We start from the raw sequence: 15,266 nt of genomic DNA, 5'->3' as shown, positions 1-15,266 counted from the left end.
TTCCTCTGGTTGTCTTGTAGAACTATTGGGGACCGTATCGGAGAAGCCAAGGCCAGTGGCAACCTTGGGAATACATTGAAAATACTTGGGCAGTTTGATGAAGCCATCGTTTGTTGCCAGAGACACTTGGAGATTTCTCAGGAGCAGGGAGACAAGGTACTTGATCCATGATGCCCAACAGGAAATATTCCCTGGCTTTTAAAAGACTCCTCCTGCCAGCCAACAAGTGGGACAGCATTGAAGCTGGCTCTGGAAGGAGACTGACCGTTTCGCCCTCCCGTTCTGCTACAGGTCTGATGCCAGGGCAGCTAGTGGCAGAGGAAATAGGAGATGTGCGAATGGATGAAAATGTGGGCAGGACATCCCTGGAATGAAGACCCCCAAAATACCCCAGGAAGCAATGGATTCCCCCAGAAAGAAAAAATTGAACCCAAATAAATAGAGATTCACATTCCTGGAGTTCACAGAATGGGGCCAAGCAAAAAACTCCAGGATGGTTCTTGGAACTCAGTTGTACAGTCAGGGAAAGGGATTCTTCTCGGTCTTTCTCTCTGACGCAAGCTGGCCAATGTGAAATGAACCGGGTGTCTCTCAGCCCAGTTCCTGGTGGACCAGCATCCACGCCTCCCTCTCTCGCGCGCACAAATCCCACCACATTTGGGAGCATTGAGCTTGCAGTTTCACCGGAGAGGCCAGTCAGTGTATCAGTCATGGGAGCTGAACTCCCCCTCCGCACCCACAGGAGATTGGCAAGGGGCATTGTGGGATAGCTGGCACCGTTCCTGCCTGTACTGGGCTTGTTATATGTATAGATAGGAGTCTCCATGGTCCCCATCCACAAGGGGCTGGATTGAAACCATCCTTGCATGTAGGCCACCAAGCGGCCACCAAGTAGGACTTGAGGTCACTATTGGTTTCTTTTCAGAGCAGCGAATCCTAGTGGATAGAGTATTAGATTGGGACTCAGGAGACCTGGGTTCTGTTCCCCACTCTTCCACTGGCATGCTGGGTGGCCTTGGACAAATCACTTCCCCAATCTGTGCCTCAGTTTTCCCATCTGTAAAAGGAGGAGAATGAAAGTGATCTCCTTTGTAAAGCACTTTGAAGTCTGCTGATGAAAAGCACTAGTAAGAGCTAGGGATCATTGACCTCGGCTGTCTTTGAGCTGGCGATGGCAGGTTCTAGTCCTTTTAACAGTCCTTGGATTCATCCAGCCCCCCTGACTCAGCTTCTAAAATGAAGCCGTAATGCTCTACAAGGCTGCCCTTGCTTTTGGTTAGCTGCCCTTTGCCCAGAGAAGGGAAGCTTGGCATTGCAATGTGGAGTGTAACACCTGCTTTTCTGTGGTTCCCCCGCCTTTCCAGGTAGGTGAAGCTAGAGCGCTGTATAACATTGGCAATGTTTACCATGCAAAGGGAAAGCAGTTGTCTTGGAGCATGGCCCAAGACCCAGGTTCCCTGCCTCCAGAAGTCAAGGAGACGCTGCAGAGAGCTTCAGAATACTATGAGTAAGTACCAACCCTTCCCAGATCTGCGGGGGACGGGGCTGCACAGACAGCCCTATCGTGGTCAGCAGTAATTTACCCGGCTGCAATCATGCACGTGGCAAGCTTGCAAAGCGTCTGGCGCTCTCTCAGTGCTCAGTCTGATGAGTGCATCATTCCAGCGCTGTGTGCATGTGTCTAGGTACGGTCCTGATGACAGCTCTGGGGAACTGCAGAAGTGTGGTGATGGCCGACAGATGAAAGATAAAAGCACTGGGCTTGTGACAAGTCATTTTTCATACAGCCCTCTTTAAAGCACTCCACTTAGAAGGCGACTGGGTCCTGTCTGACTAAACTAGCAAGGACCTCAGGGTTGGGGGCAGATTCAGCTGCGTTTTTGGGCAGGGGAGCACTGTGCATTCCTCCCCAGTGATCCCCACATCCACCCACCCCTTTTGGCTGACCCAAGGACTGCCTTGCCTGCTGTAGAGGGGCCCGTGTGCTCACCTCTTTGGCAGGGTGGGGCACACCCATATGGGCTGTTGAGAGGAGAATAAAGGCAGAAAGTGGGGGGAGTGGGAAGTGGGGAGGAAAGTAAAAGTTGATGAGATTTTAAGGCCGGAAGTTACGCTCATCTAGTCTGACCTCCTGTGTAACACAGGCCAGAGACCCTCCCTCAGTGCCTCCTGGAAAAGACTCTCTTCCCCTGCACTAAATATGAACTGAACCAAAGGGGAACTTAGATGCCAAGACCTAAGCTTGGAGCTCATTCTTCTGTGGCTGGCAGTGGCACTGGATACCTCTACCCGTTCAAAGTGCTGCATCCCTCAGCTCGCCTGAGGTGCTGGCGATGTTATGGCATCGGACAGAAGAGAGACTCCACTCTTGGCAGGCCATCAAAGGAGGAACTGGCTTTTTGGCTGCTTTGAAATGTATTTATTTATAGTTTTTAAACGGCGAGGCAGGAGACAGGCACTTCTGGTTAGTATACATGGCCTGGGAGCCAGGACTTCTAGGTTTCTCTCAGGTTCTGTGTGAGAAGTTGAGCAAGTCTCTTTTGGCCTGATATTCCATGATATCGAGCACTTATAGGAAGTCTTCGGGGGCATGGCACCTCTAAAAATCAGATAATTGCCCTCTCTGTGCCTCAGTTTCCACATTGTGTGAAACGTCATTAAACATTTCAGTGCAGTGTTGTAGCTGTGTCAGGCCCAGGCTATTAGAGAGACAAGGTGGAGGAGGTAATATTTTTTTATTGGACCGACTTCTGTTGGAGAGAAATGAGCCTTCAGGCTTGAAAAGCTGCTCTCTCTCCAACAGAAGTTGGTCCAATACAAGAGATTTTCTCACCTACCTTTTGTCTGAAACATCTCAAAGTATTTTGAGATCCTTTGATGAAAGACTCTGTATAATTGCAAAGTGTTGATAATCATACACTGCTACATTAGACTTTGCCAAGGATCTGAAATCCTAAATAGCTCTTATTTTCTATTGTGTACCAGGCTCAGTTCCCCTTTAAGAATGTGTAGTGCCTGTTACCCCTGGGCCTTTATTCCCCTGCCATATAGTATAACGAGATGAAGCTAGAGAGCTGACGGATGGTACATCAAACTGCAGTCCCCTGCTCCAGTCTGAGTGAGCTCAAATACAAGATGGCTGAAATAACGTAGTGCAGCAAGGGGATCGTATAAAGCGTGCGGGATAAGCAGAGTGAAAGGAGGGGTAGACTGCTGTGAATAGAGAGTTTGTGATGATCCTTAATGAGTGAAGTGTTAGTCAACAATTGCATTATGGCCCCTAGAATTTGTGTCTGTTGCTTTTACTATGGATATTATAGTGTGGTACAATTTCCGTGCCTAGTGTTGGAAAAGGAAACACCTTGCACATTTTTGCAGAGGGCTTATAGTTTTCTCTTTCCCTGGAAGGATAAAGGGGAACAGGAATGTTTGTTCTGTGGGTGGGATCAGCTGGATCTGGTTCAGCAGCTGAGGATTAAAGGGACCCAGATGCTGTACATACTGTTATGCACACCTGCTTAGAGGAGCAGCAGAATAAGATGCTTTGTCCCATCTGGCAGCTGTGTGAGAATGAGCAGAGATGCAGAAACATTGCGCTCCGCAGATAAAAAGCTGGGCCAGAGCTGATCTCATGTGCCACAGTCGGATGTGGCTTGTCTGTGCTCCAGTCCTTATCTTAATCAAGCCAGAATAATCAGTGGGGATGATGCTTTCTGGCAGTTCATATAATTCTGACTAATTTTTGCCTGGGGGGTTCTGAGGGTGGGAATGCGATTCTGTACAAGGAGGGATGAGGAAAGACTGCAGGCTTTTTTAATTAAAAAAAAAATGAAACAAAATTCCTTTCAGAGAGTTGTAAAAGCAGCAAAGAGTCCTGTGGCACCTTATAGACTAACAGACGTTTTGGAGCATGAGCTTTCGTGGGTGAATACCCACTTCGTCAGATGCATGTAGTGCAAATTTCCAGGGGCAGGTATATATATATATCTATATATATATATATCTATATATATATATCTAGATATATAGATATATATATAGATATATATATATAGATATATAGATATATATATAGATATATGCAGGCAAGCTAGAGATAATGAGGTAGTTCAATCAGGGAGGATGAGGCCCTGTTCTAGCAGTTGAGGTGTGAAAACCAAGGGAGGAGAAACTGGTTTTGTAATTGGCAAGCCATTCACAGTCTTTGTTTAATCCTGAGCTGATGGTGTCAAATTTGCAGATGAACGGAAGCTCAGCAGTTTCTCTTTGAAGTCTGGTCCTGAAGTTTTTTTTGCAAGACAAACCCAAGAAAGAAACCAACAGGACTCCACTGGCCATCACATACAGTCCCCAGCTAAAACCTCTCCAACGCATCATCAGGGATCTACAACCCATCCTGGACAATGATCCCACACTTTCACAGGCCTTGGGTGGCAGTTCAGTCCTTGCCCACAGACAACCTGCCAACCTGAAACATATTCTCACCAGCAACTGCACACTGCACCATAGTAACTCTAGCTCAGGAACCAATCCATGCAGCGAACCTCGATGCCAACTCTGCCCACATATCTACACCAGCGACACCATCACAGGACCTAACCAGATCAGCCACACGAATCACCGGTTCATTCACCTGCACGTCCACCAATGTAATATACGCCATCATATGCCAGCAATGCCCCTCTGCTATGTACATCGGCCAAACTGGACAGTCGCTACGAAAAAGGATAAATGGACACAAATCAGATATTAGGAATGGCAATATACAAAAACCTGTAGGAGAGCACTTCAACCTCCCTGGCCACACTATAGCAGACCTTAAGGTGGCCATCCTGCAGCAAAAATACTTCAGGACCAGACTTCAAAGAGAAACTGCTGAGCTTCAGTTCATCTGCAAATTTGACACCATCAGCTCAGGATTAAACAAAGACTGTGAATGGCTTGCCAACTACAAAACCAGTTTCTCCTCCCTTGGTTTTCACACCTCAGCTGCTGGAAGAGGGCCTCATCCTCCCTGATTGAACTAACTTCATTATCTCTAGCTTGCTTCTTGCTTGCATATATATACCTGCCCCTGGCAATTTCCACTATATGCATCTGAGGAAGTGGGTATTCACCCACGAAAGCTCATGCTCCAAAACGTCTGTTAGTCTATAAGGTGCCACAGGATTCTTTGCTGCTTTTACAGATCCAGACTAACACGGCTACCCCTCTGATACTTTCAGAGAGTTGTAAACTAAGCTCCTGAGTTTTTCTATCTTGAGTATAGCTCAGAATAGGTCAAACTGTAACACACACAGTTACATTTAATCCCTGAGCATCTGCTGTGATGCCACAATGTTTTACAAAGTATGATCATTTGCGGGGCAGAATCTACTCACAAACTCACTTGTGTGAAAACCACTTCCCTCTACTGGATAGAATTAGAGCTCTTCAACTGTGCATCATTGGCCCTGTACTGCAGTAGCTAGTGGAGAGTCGCCTTTAGTTCAAGTGGTCAGGGTCTGTGTTTCTGCAGAAGAGTTTCCTGTTCTGTCACCGTGAAGTTCTGAGGCACTGCAGCGTGTCCCACAGTAACAACTGTGTCTTTTCCACATGGCTGCCGATGTGTTTGCTATGGCATGTGCTGGAACGCTGTCGCTAGGCTTATTTAGAGGTAACTGCAAGGTTTCTCCCCTTTGATTTTTACTTCAGTAAAGGAAATGGGTTTTTAAAAATAACCTTTTTTGTCTGAAAGGGAGAGATGAGCATCTCCCTTAAATCAGTCTCCTCGTCTCTGCAGATGTGATAGCACCTGCATATAGCTCCCCATCCTTTCGCCAAGGAGCAGACAGTGCATGTCGAGCATCTGCTGGGTGAACTCATGCCAGCCTGAAGCATCCAGGCTGCTCTGAATGTGCTGAGCGGATACTGCAGAGGGTTTGACTGCTGCTTGTTGCAGTGTTGCATCCCGTCATGATCATCTCAGATGCATCCCAGCTGCCGGCACTGGGGAGGCAGGCAGAGAAATAGCTCAGAGATCTTGGCTCTTCCTGTTTTTTTTTCCTGTTTCTCTTGCTTCTTCCTGACTCCATCAAAGTTTAATAATAGTTATAACATCTGACTCTTATTCTGGCTCTTTTTCTAAAGCACTGTAGAAACGAGATATGAATCATTATCCCCATTTTACAGAGATGGAAACTGAGGCAGAGCATGACTCCCAAGGACTATCCCCCGCAATAGATATTGTACTTCAAAGCTGAAAATAACACTCTGTCCTTGGCTTTTCTTTGAGATAACTCTGGGCATGAAGGTATCTGCTCTTCTGGCTGAGCAGGGCAGTTGTGTGTAAGGAGAGATGGTTAGAATAAGTGGTAGTGGTAATGCATTCAGTTCCCAGCTCTGCCACTGGCCTGCTGGGTGACCTTGGGCAAGTAACGGCCCCGTCCTGTGCCTCGGTTTCCCCATCTGTAAAATGGAGATAGTCACACTGTTCTCCCTGTGTAAAGTCCTGCGATTTCTTACCAGGCCTGAAGGTGTTTCAGCACCCAGGCAGTTGCTGCAAATCAGCACAGCTCAACTGAAGTTGAGGGAGTGGCGCTGGTTTGGGCCAGTTAAGGGTCTGGCCTGTGTGAAATGCTAAGTGTCCCAAGATGGAATCTCTCGCTTGTGTCTGAAGGCGTAAAAGCGCCATTCTCCCCAGCCATTAAAGATGATTGAAATGGGAGGGGCGCTCTTGCCACATAGGTGAGGAGGAGGGGCAGATCATAGAAGATTAGGGTTGGAAGAGACCCCAGGAGGTCATATAGTCCAACCCCCTGCTCAAAGCAGGACCAACCCAACTAAACCATCCCGGCCAGGGCTTTGTCAAGCCGGACCTTAAAAACCTCTAAGGATGGAGATTCCACCACCTCCCTAGGGAACTCATTCCAGTGCTTCACCGCCCTCCTAGTGAAACAGCGTTTCCTTATAATCAACCTAGACCCCCCCTCCCATTGCAACTTGAGACTATTTCTCTGTGAGGGGAGCTGTTTACCCAGGCCCGGGAGAGCCGTGTCCCTTCAGAGCTCCTTGCTGTGACCCTGGGCTCTCTGTATCTCATGTTAAGGTCAATGGGAGCTGGATGCCTGTTGGCTGAGAGTGACTGGATGTGCTGCTCTGATTTCTTGCAGGAGGAATCTGTCTCTGGTGAAGGAGCTTGGGGACAGAGCCGCTCAGGGCCGAGCCTATGGGAATCTTGGCAATACCCAGTACTTGCTTGGGAACTTCAACGAAGCCACGGCTTTCCACAAAGAGGTAAGGAGGGTGTTGATAGTTCTCATAGGGTGTGGGTGATCCAGTCGCTTCCTCAGATGTGTCTTTGTGCCCGGCATGTGGAAGGGAACTAGACATTGGTCTGTTCACCCCTAGCTGCATCAGACACTATGTGCCAGATCCTGTCACCCTTCCTCACGCTGAGTATCTCCTGACTCCCACCAGAGCCAATGGGAGTAAGGTGGCACTCAGCACGAAGGTGGCAGAATCTCACGTGGCAGCTGCTGTCAGATGTGGTGATCTAGCTACGTGTTACTGACAGGCTAAGTAAAGAATCACCGAAAAATAGTCATTGGTCACCACCAGGAATATTGTCCTGCAAGGTAAACTCTGTACGGGCTCTCCTTGTCTCCCTCCCCGAGTAGGAGATGCTTAAGCCAGAGTGCTGAGAATCAAAGCACTGAAGGCAGCTGCTGGTGCTCAGAAGACAGATCAGTGGTGTTTGGAGGCCACTCCCAGAGGCCTGTGTTTTTACCAATCCACAGAAGCAATCCACCTGAGGTATAAGCGTTTAATATACACGCTGGCCACTGCCCCGATTGATGAACCATGCGGAGAACCCAGGGATGGGCTCCTCTCCCATGCCTGGGAGCCGTCCTTCCCCTCATCATGGGTGAGGCACATTCACCGAGCAGACGCAGGACTCGGGCTGGGCATAAATAGAGGCCTTGAGTTGCCAGGGCCGGCTGTTGTCCTGAACAAGAAACTGACTAGATTAAAACCCACCCCTGACGCGAACGCCCCTTGTGTGGTGTGGGGAGAGACGCAGCGGTATCCACAGTGCTGAATAACTTGCTGCAGAGTGAAACGTTACAGGACAAGACCGTTTGTGCTGCAGAAGGAAATGGTTTCCCGCCTCCTTTGCTTGAAACAGCCCCTGGGAAGTGACTGGCACCCAGCTTCCTTGCCTTACCGGGGCCCTGCTCCAGTGCAAGCAGAGAGAGCCCCGTCTTGGGCCCCATCTTTGCTGCGACAGGTGCCCCACAGCATGGAACGGTTCCCCCAGGAAGGAACACAGGCAAAGCTGTGATGGGGCCAGGATTTCCCAACCAAAGAGTAACCCGGCTGCCAGGTGACTGGCTGGCCCTGCCATGCCAACTGGCCTGAGTTAGTGTCAGCGGCGGTGGGAGCAGCGTCGAGCGCGGAGGTCACACAGGCTGTTTTTAGCAGCACAGCAGGTATCTGGGATGGGAGAAGTCCCGCAGGTTTGTAACAGCGTAGTCTTCCCCTGAGGGGCCAGAGGGCTGGAGTGGGCCAGAGGGCTGGAGCCAGCCAGCGGTGTTCTGAGGGGCCCGGTAGTTTGCCAGGTACCAGATTGCCTGAGGAGCACCAGATCCCTGTAAAGACTGAAAGAGATCAGCTGGGGGAAGCTGCAGAAAGCAGGCTGGATCCTAGAGTGGGCCCCAGCAGGGGGGGTCCCAGGCAGACAGCCTGATGGAGAGCTGCCTGGAGCAGGTCAGCCTGGCCGCCTCTGGGCATGGTCGCCCCTTCCTAGGATGGGCAGCCAGCGCCCACAGCCCTGCAATGGGGTTTGCTTGGAACCACATGGGCAGTTTCTCTCAACAGCGTCGGCGCAGATTGTGGGTAACCTCACAGGGCTCTTCCATTCTGAACTCCTACCAGTCTTGGTTTTAACTGCCGATGACAGTGCGTTTAATGAAGCTGCTGACAAGGCATCTCATCGGGAATGCTTGTGACAAAGGCCTGTAATGCTTGGCCAATGGGTGCGGTGACCCGGTCCCTGCTGCCAGCAGCATAGGGCTCATTTACTTCTCGGGGCGCTGCAGGGAGCTCAGACAGGCCAAAGCACCGTGGAGCTCAGTAGCTAGTGACTAAGATGGGACCGGGGCAGGAACTGCAGAAACGGCATCTGGTACAATGGGGTCGGAAGGAGGGGGAGGGCATGGGACACTGCTCCAGGCTCAGCGCAAAGCCCAGGGTGCGGCAGGGCAAATACAGGAGAAGAGGGGACGGTGGGCAGAACCAAATACGGGTTGAGACGTGGGCCCGGCTGGAGCAGTGCAGAGCCAAGCAGGGAAGGATGAGGAGCAGGGCTGGGATTCAGTGAGACAAAGCCAGTTGGGGAGGGGATTCGCTCTGCGCCCACGTCCCTGAGCGGCACGACAGAACCCCTCCTGGGCGTTATGGCGGAGTGATCAGCTGGAGAAGTGACATAGCTGATTTGGGCCCCCGCGGCCGCCCTCCCATCCAGCTGACCACTTAACTACACCCTTACCTGTAAGCCAGCAGGACCATCGCGCCTCAGTGGCTGGCTGGGTCTGGGCCTTGGAGAGAGGGCGTCGGTTGCCAGCAGTAACACATGCTCCCCCGAGGCGCTGGGGCTGCAGTCGATGCGTTCTCACGCGCCTGCCTGTGTCTGTTTCAGCGACTCGCCATCGCCAAGGAGTTTGGGGACAAAGCGGCCGAGAGGAGAGCGTACAGCAACCTGGGCAATGCGCACATCTTCCTCGGCAGGTTTGACATCTCGGCGGAGTACTACAAGTAAGTGCCGCAGCTGTTTGGGGAAAGCAGAGGCCGGGCTCTGGGCTCTCTGCCTTTGCAGAATGCACAAGAGCAGCCAGGCTAAGCGAAGCTATTCCCCTGGGAACCCCGGTCTGTTGTAATGCACCCCGGGGCTTCAAGCACTAGGTATAAGTCACCCACAGGGAACTGGAGCCGGTTCGCGGAGGGTCTGCGTTGTCTTTCTCCAGCCAGAGCTTGGCTCCCAATTGATGTGTGCATCATATCGCCCCCTGCTGGCCAAGTATGTAATTTGTACAGATGATAGTTGGTGCATGTTATTATAGTCCAAATTCCCAGATTCTCCAAAGCAGTGCTCTGCTGTGCTGGTGCTGGAAGAGCTGTGCCCAAGGAGGCTACATCCCAAAAGAGCAGGGACAACCTGCTGGGTAACAGGAGGAGTGAGTCTCCAGCCTTTCTACAGACCTGCATGTACCCAAAACTTATCTCCCTCGGTTCTGCTTGACAGAACAGAGCTGAATTTATCAAGACAATGGGGCTAAATTCACCCTGGTGTAAAGCACTGAAGTCGGATGTATAGAATTGGGTTGGGAAGGCAGGGCAGTCATCAGCAGGTCTTAGGGATGTCCACACTAGAGCTGAGGGAACTTTTCCAGCTTGGGCAGACATTCCTGCGCTAACTCTGAGTCACCCTGCATGTGCCTTGGGTCTTGGATGAGAGCATGCTTGGCGCTCTGTGGCTACATTGCTGTTTTTAGTGCATTCACTCCGTCAAAGCTAGCACCGGGATGTCTACATGAGTTGGAATCTCACCTCTAGTGCAGACGCACCCTTAGAATGTGACATTCTTTGGCTTCAGATAAACTCCCTAAGGAATCTGCCCTCAGCAGATCAGCATTTCTCCCTGGCTTGCAGGTGTGCTATGCATGAATGTGTCTGTGTCTCCCTCTGTTTATTGCAGGAAAACACTTCAACTCTCCAGACAACTGAAAGACCAAGCAGTAGAAGCTCAGGCTTGCTACAGCCTCGGAAACACTTACACGTTGCTCCAAGACTATGAGCGAGCCATCGACTACCATCTAAAGCACCTGCTGATAGCGCAGGAGCTGGGGGACAGGTGAGAGATTTGGGACCATATCTGTGACATCTTAGTATAATGGCGTCAGTGGGGATCGAACCTGACATCTCTCAGACTAAAAGCCTGAGCCTCTAGGGTGAAAGGACTAAGACTGTTCGCTCTGCAATAGTAGCAGACTCATAAATCTTTCCAATCGTCCAGCCCCTACAATGGGGGCAAAGCCCCTGCCCAGCTGTGTTCATGTGGGTGATATCAGCTCTCTGGTGAGAATCACTAAAGATCTGTTATGTTCAGCCCTCTGTCCCAGCTGCTACTCCTGTTTATCCCAGCAACCTCCTGGTGAGCACCCGCCGGGATGTAAAAATAGCTTCTCACTAAGGAACAAAGTGAGCAGTGAATGAACCCAAAAGCCCCATCGCTGTGTCTCGCTAGGAATGGAAGCTCTGAGAAGGTGTGATAAGATTCCACACTGATGTGACCAGAAATGGAATTTGGGAACAAATGGTGTGTCACCCGGAATAGTTAGAGAAATGCATTTTGCTCCAATGATAAATTATTACCAATGCATTACGGCATCTACCTCCAGCCTTGTGTGACGTTTTCCTGTCTCCTGAGCTTTGCCACGCTGGGTTTTGAGTCTCTTGCAGGTCCTTAACTGAATTTTCAGCCAGCTTGTTGCGGATCTCTGTGAATGACCCTCTTAAAACCTGAGCAAGATGGATATTCAGCTTCATACAGTGCAAAAGATTCAAGGGAAGGAATTGGCAAACGACTAGAAGAAATTAGCATTGCAAAATGGAGAAGGAAGTATCCAGCTGGGAGAGCATTTGAGTTGAATGATCTGCTGTGCCATTTAAAGGGAGTGGTCAAAGCACCCAAAGAGTGGACAGTGCCTTGTTTAGAGGGTGTCTTAAATTGGACATCCACAAAGGGCCTGTTTTTCCTAGGTGCTGAGTCCCCACACCCCAGATGAAGTCAATGGGCACTGCAGATGCACCACACCTTCTGAAAATCGGCTGAAGCTGTGCATCCAAAGCCAGTCCCAATTGAATATTTGGCTATGTATAACTAGGGTTTTCACACAACGGGTGGAGTAGTGAACTGGGAAATCAGGACTCATGGGTTCTATTCCTGGCTCTGTCACTGATTCACTAGAGTACTTGGGGGAACCACTTCACCATGCTGTGCCTCAGTTTCCTCATTGATAAAATAGGGTTACAAATACAAACGATCTGCTGCTTGTGAGGTGTGTGGAAGGAGCTGTTCCGTAGAAGAATCATAGAAGATTAGGGTTGGAAGAGACCTCAGGAGGTCATCTAGTCCAACCCCCTGCTCAAAGCAGGACCAACCCCAACTAAATCATCCCAGCCAGGGCTTTGTCAAGCTGGGCCTTAAAAACCTCTAAGGATGGAGATTCAATCACCTCCGTAGGTAATCCATTCCAGTGCTTCACCACCCTCCTAGTGAAATAGTGTTTCCTAATATCCAACCTAGACGTCCCCCACTGCAGCTTGAGACCATCGCTCCTTGTTCTGTCGTCTGCCACCACTGAGAACAGCTGAGTTCCATCCTCTTTGGAACCCCCCCCCTTCAGGTAGTTGAAGGCTGCTATCAAATCCCCCCTCACTCTTCTCTTCTGCAGACTAAACAAGCCCAGTTCCCTCAGCTTCTCCTCGTAAGTTATGTGCCCCAGTCCCTTGATCATTTTCGTTGCCCTCCGCTGGACTCTCACCAATTTGTCCCCATCCTTTCTGTAGTGGGGGGGGAGCAAAACTGGACCAGTGCTGAATAGAGGGGAATAATCACTTCCCTCGATCTGTTGGCAATGCTCCTACTAATGTAGCCCAATATGCCATTAGCCTTCTTGGCAACAAGGGCACACTGTTGACTCGTATCCAGCTTCTCATCCAGTGTAATCCTCAGGTCCTTTTCTGCAGAACTGCTGTTTAGCCAGTCAGTCCCCAGCCTGTAACAGTGAATGGGATTCTTCCGTCCTAAGTGCAGGACTCTGCACTTGTCCTTGTTGAATCTCATCAGATTTCTTTTGGCCCAATCCTCCAATTTGTCTAGGTCACTCTGGACCCTGTCCCTATCTTCCAATGTATCTACCTCTCCCCCCTGCTTAGTGTCATCTGCAAACTTGCTGACAATGCAATCTGTCCCATCATGCAGATCATTAATGAAGCTGTTGAACAAAACCGGCCCCAGGACCATCCCCTGGGGCACGCTGCTTGATACCGGCTGTCAACTAGACATCGAGCCATTGATCACTACCTGTTGAGCCCGAAAATCTAGCCAGCTTTCTATCCACCTTATAGTCCATTTGTCCAATCCATACTATTTTAACTTGATGGCAAGAATACTGTGGGAGACAGTACCACAATACTAAAGTCCAGATATATCACATCCACCGCTTTCCCCATATCCACAAAGCTAGTTATCTCCTCATAGCAGGCAATCAGGTTAGTCAGGCATGACTTGCTCTTGGCGAATTCATGTTGGCTGTTCCTGATCACCTTCCTCTCCTCCAAATGCTTCAAAATGGTTTCCTTGAGGACCTGCTCCATGATTTTTCCAGAGACTGAGGTGAGGCTGACCGGTCTGTAGAACAGAAAGGATGGAGTGAGCCAGGGACTGTTTCAGGCAGAATCTGAATGAAAAGCCTCAGATGTTCAGCGTGAGAAGCCATAGTGTTGTGTTGGTATCACTTTAATGTGAAGTCTAATTAGTGAACGTCCTCAGAGGGTACAACTGTCCCCAAGGGGAGACCCCCTGTCACTTGGGTCATCCGACAGGGAGACTCCTCAGGCTGTGGGATGGTCTCTCTATGTGAGTGGTGGAAGTGCCATCGCTGGAGACTAGACCAAGCGCTTGAATGGGATGTAAAGAACAACTCAGCGCCAGCAGGGAGAGGAATGAGCAGCAGGTCTACAGGAGCTGCAGTCACAGCCAGTGATCGCAGTGTAGCCATATGAAGGGTCATTTCCAGCTGTAAATTCTGAGAGTGCGTGAAAGTGAGAGAGGAGAAAGTGCTACAGATCTGCATGAAGGAACAGCCTTGCACTAGGTGTGTTGAAATAGACCTTCCTGTCTAATCAGGCTGTGAAAATACCACTCATTGGCCCCATACGGAGCCATTTCCAAAAAGTCTTTTGGACGCTCCAGTCCCCAGGGGCGCTGGGCCTAAGAGTGCTGGGGGTGCAACACCCTTTGTCATGAAGGAATAATAGCAAATTCGCAGACCCACTCTGCAGCTTTGTTCGATGGCTTTCAGCATCTCCACGATAAAAATCCTCCCAGCGCCCCTGCTAACTCCTGCCACTAGATGGAGCATGGACATTAAACTGGAGACAGCCTGCATATTTCTAGGCATTTTCTGTCTGATCAGAAACCAAGAAGCCCCATCGGATTAGATGCCGGTTCTGATGGCTTGCTGGGAGATGGAGATGGGATATTCTGCGTTTAGGCTGATGCTAGCAAAAGCAGCACAGAAGCAAAACCTAGGGAACACGTGTTTCTCAAACACAGGCTGAACAATACAAAGGTGATACTTTCCTGTGTGGGGCTGGGCGCAGTCTTTATGGGAGGCTGGTGAGCCCTAGAGATCTTCTGGCCTCCCTGGGAGCTGGCCCTGAGGAGAGGAGAGCAGAGCAGGGAGGGGTTACTTCAAAGGACATGCTTAAACGTGGGAATAGGGGGATGATGTTTAACCCTAAAAAGTGAATCACAATCTCCTTAAAAAAACAAAACAAAACACTGAAAATTAAAACCCTCTAGTAGCCCATCCTCTGATAGTGTCTTCCTCATGAACAGGTTTAGGGGGGCTCCATAGGTCCCCCCCGCCTGCACCCCTGGAGTAGCATGGGGTTCCACTCCATGGTACATAGTAGGCACCTGTCCTTTTACTACACAAGCCATTGGGTTAGTTGTGCGCTAGTGGGCAGTCTCTCTAGCACTCCCTGGCTCACAAGAGCTGAGGGCTGGCGCTAGGGCATTCTCAGTGCAGGGAGGCCTTCCCTTGCTTCTCCGACAGCCGGATGACCTTCAGGGTCTGGGGAAAAGCTCACCGCTTTCTCAGGTTCATGCCTGAAGTGGGGTGGTCTGTGAAAAGCTGCACCCTGGAGGAGGTGGTAACTGAGATTATTGTCGGCTGCTGCAGTGCCTGTGTGTGGCCCATGGGGCCGCCCACTGAAAGGCCCGTGCTGTGTGCAGGTTGCATTGTTGCTGTATTTGATCCATGCTAGGCTCCTGCTTATTCATCCCTGGCCCATGAGCAAGCGGGGCTGCTCTTAGATGCCCTGTCACTGTTCTGTGGGAATGTATGTGCACAGTGAAGGGGTTAATCGCCGAGGGTAGCGAGGGAGCTTTCAGTGACAGCAGCTGAACATCTGGTGGTGTTTGGAAGATGAGGACA

General features: G+C 50.2%; 1 protein-coding gene across 5 annotated transcripts in view; it reads left to right on the top strand.

Moving 5' to 3' along the window:
• Positions 1–15,266, top strand: part of GPSM1 (G protein signaling modulator 1) — a 150,897-nt gene that overhangs the window by 50,768 nt on the left and 84,863 nt on the right. For all 5 annotated transcript variants that reach the window (XM_030535611.1, XM_030535610.1, XM_030535612.1 and 2 more), the window contains 5 exons: positions 21–156; positions 1,365–1,507; positions 7,152–7,275; positions 9,680–9,795; positions 10,736–10,891. In XM_030535611.1, coding sequence (XP_030391471.1) covers positions 21–156; positions 1,365–1,507; positions 7,152–7,275; positions 9,680–9,795; positions 10,736–10,891 — 675 coding nt within the window. The remainder of the gene's footprint in view (positions 1–20; positions 157–1,364; positions 1,508–7,151; positions 7,276–9,679; positions 9,796–10,735; positions 10,892–15,266) is intronic.

Source organism: Gopherus evgoodei, chromosome 16, assembly GCF_007399415.2.
Source record: "Gopherus evgoodei ecotype Sinaloan lineage chromosome 16, rGopEvg1_v1.p, whole genome shotgun sequence".
NCBI lineage: Eukaryota > Metazoa > Chordata > Testudines > Testudinidae > Gopherus > Gopherus evgoodei.
The sequence above is the reverse complement of the archived record's forward strand: the minus strand, read 5'-3'. Positions and strand labels throughout refer to the sequence as shown.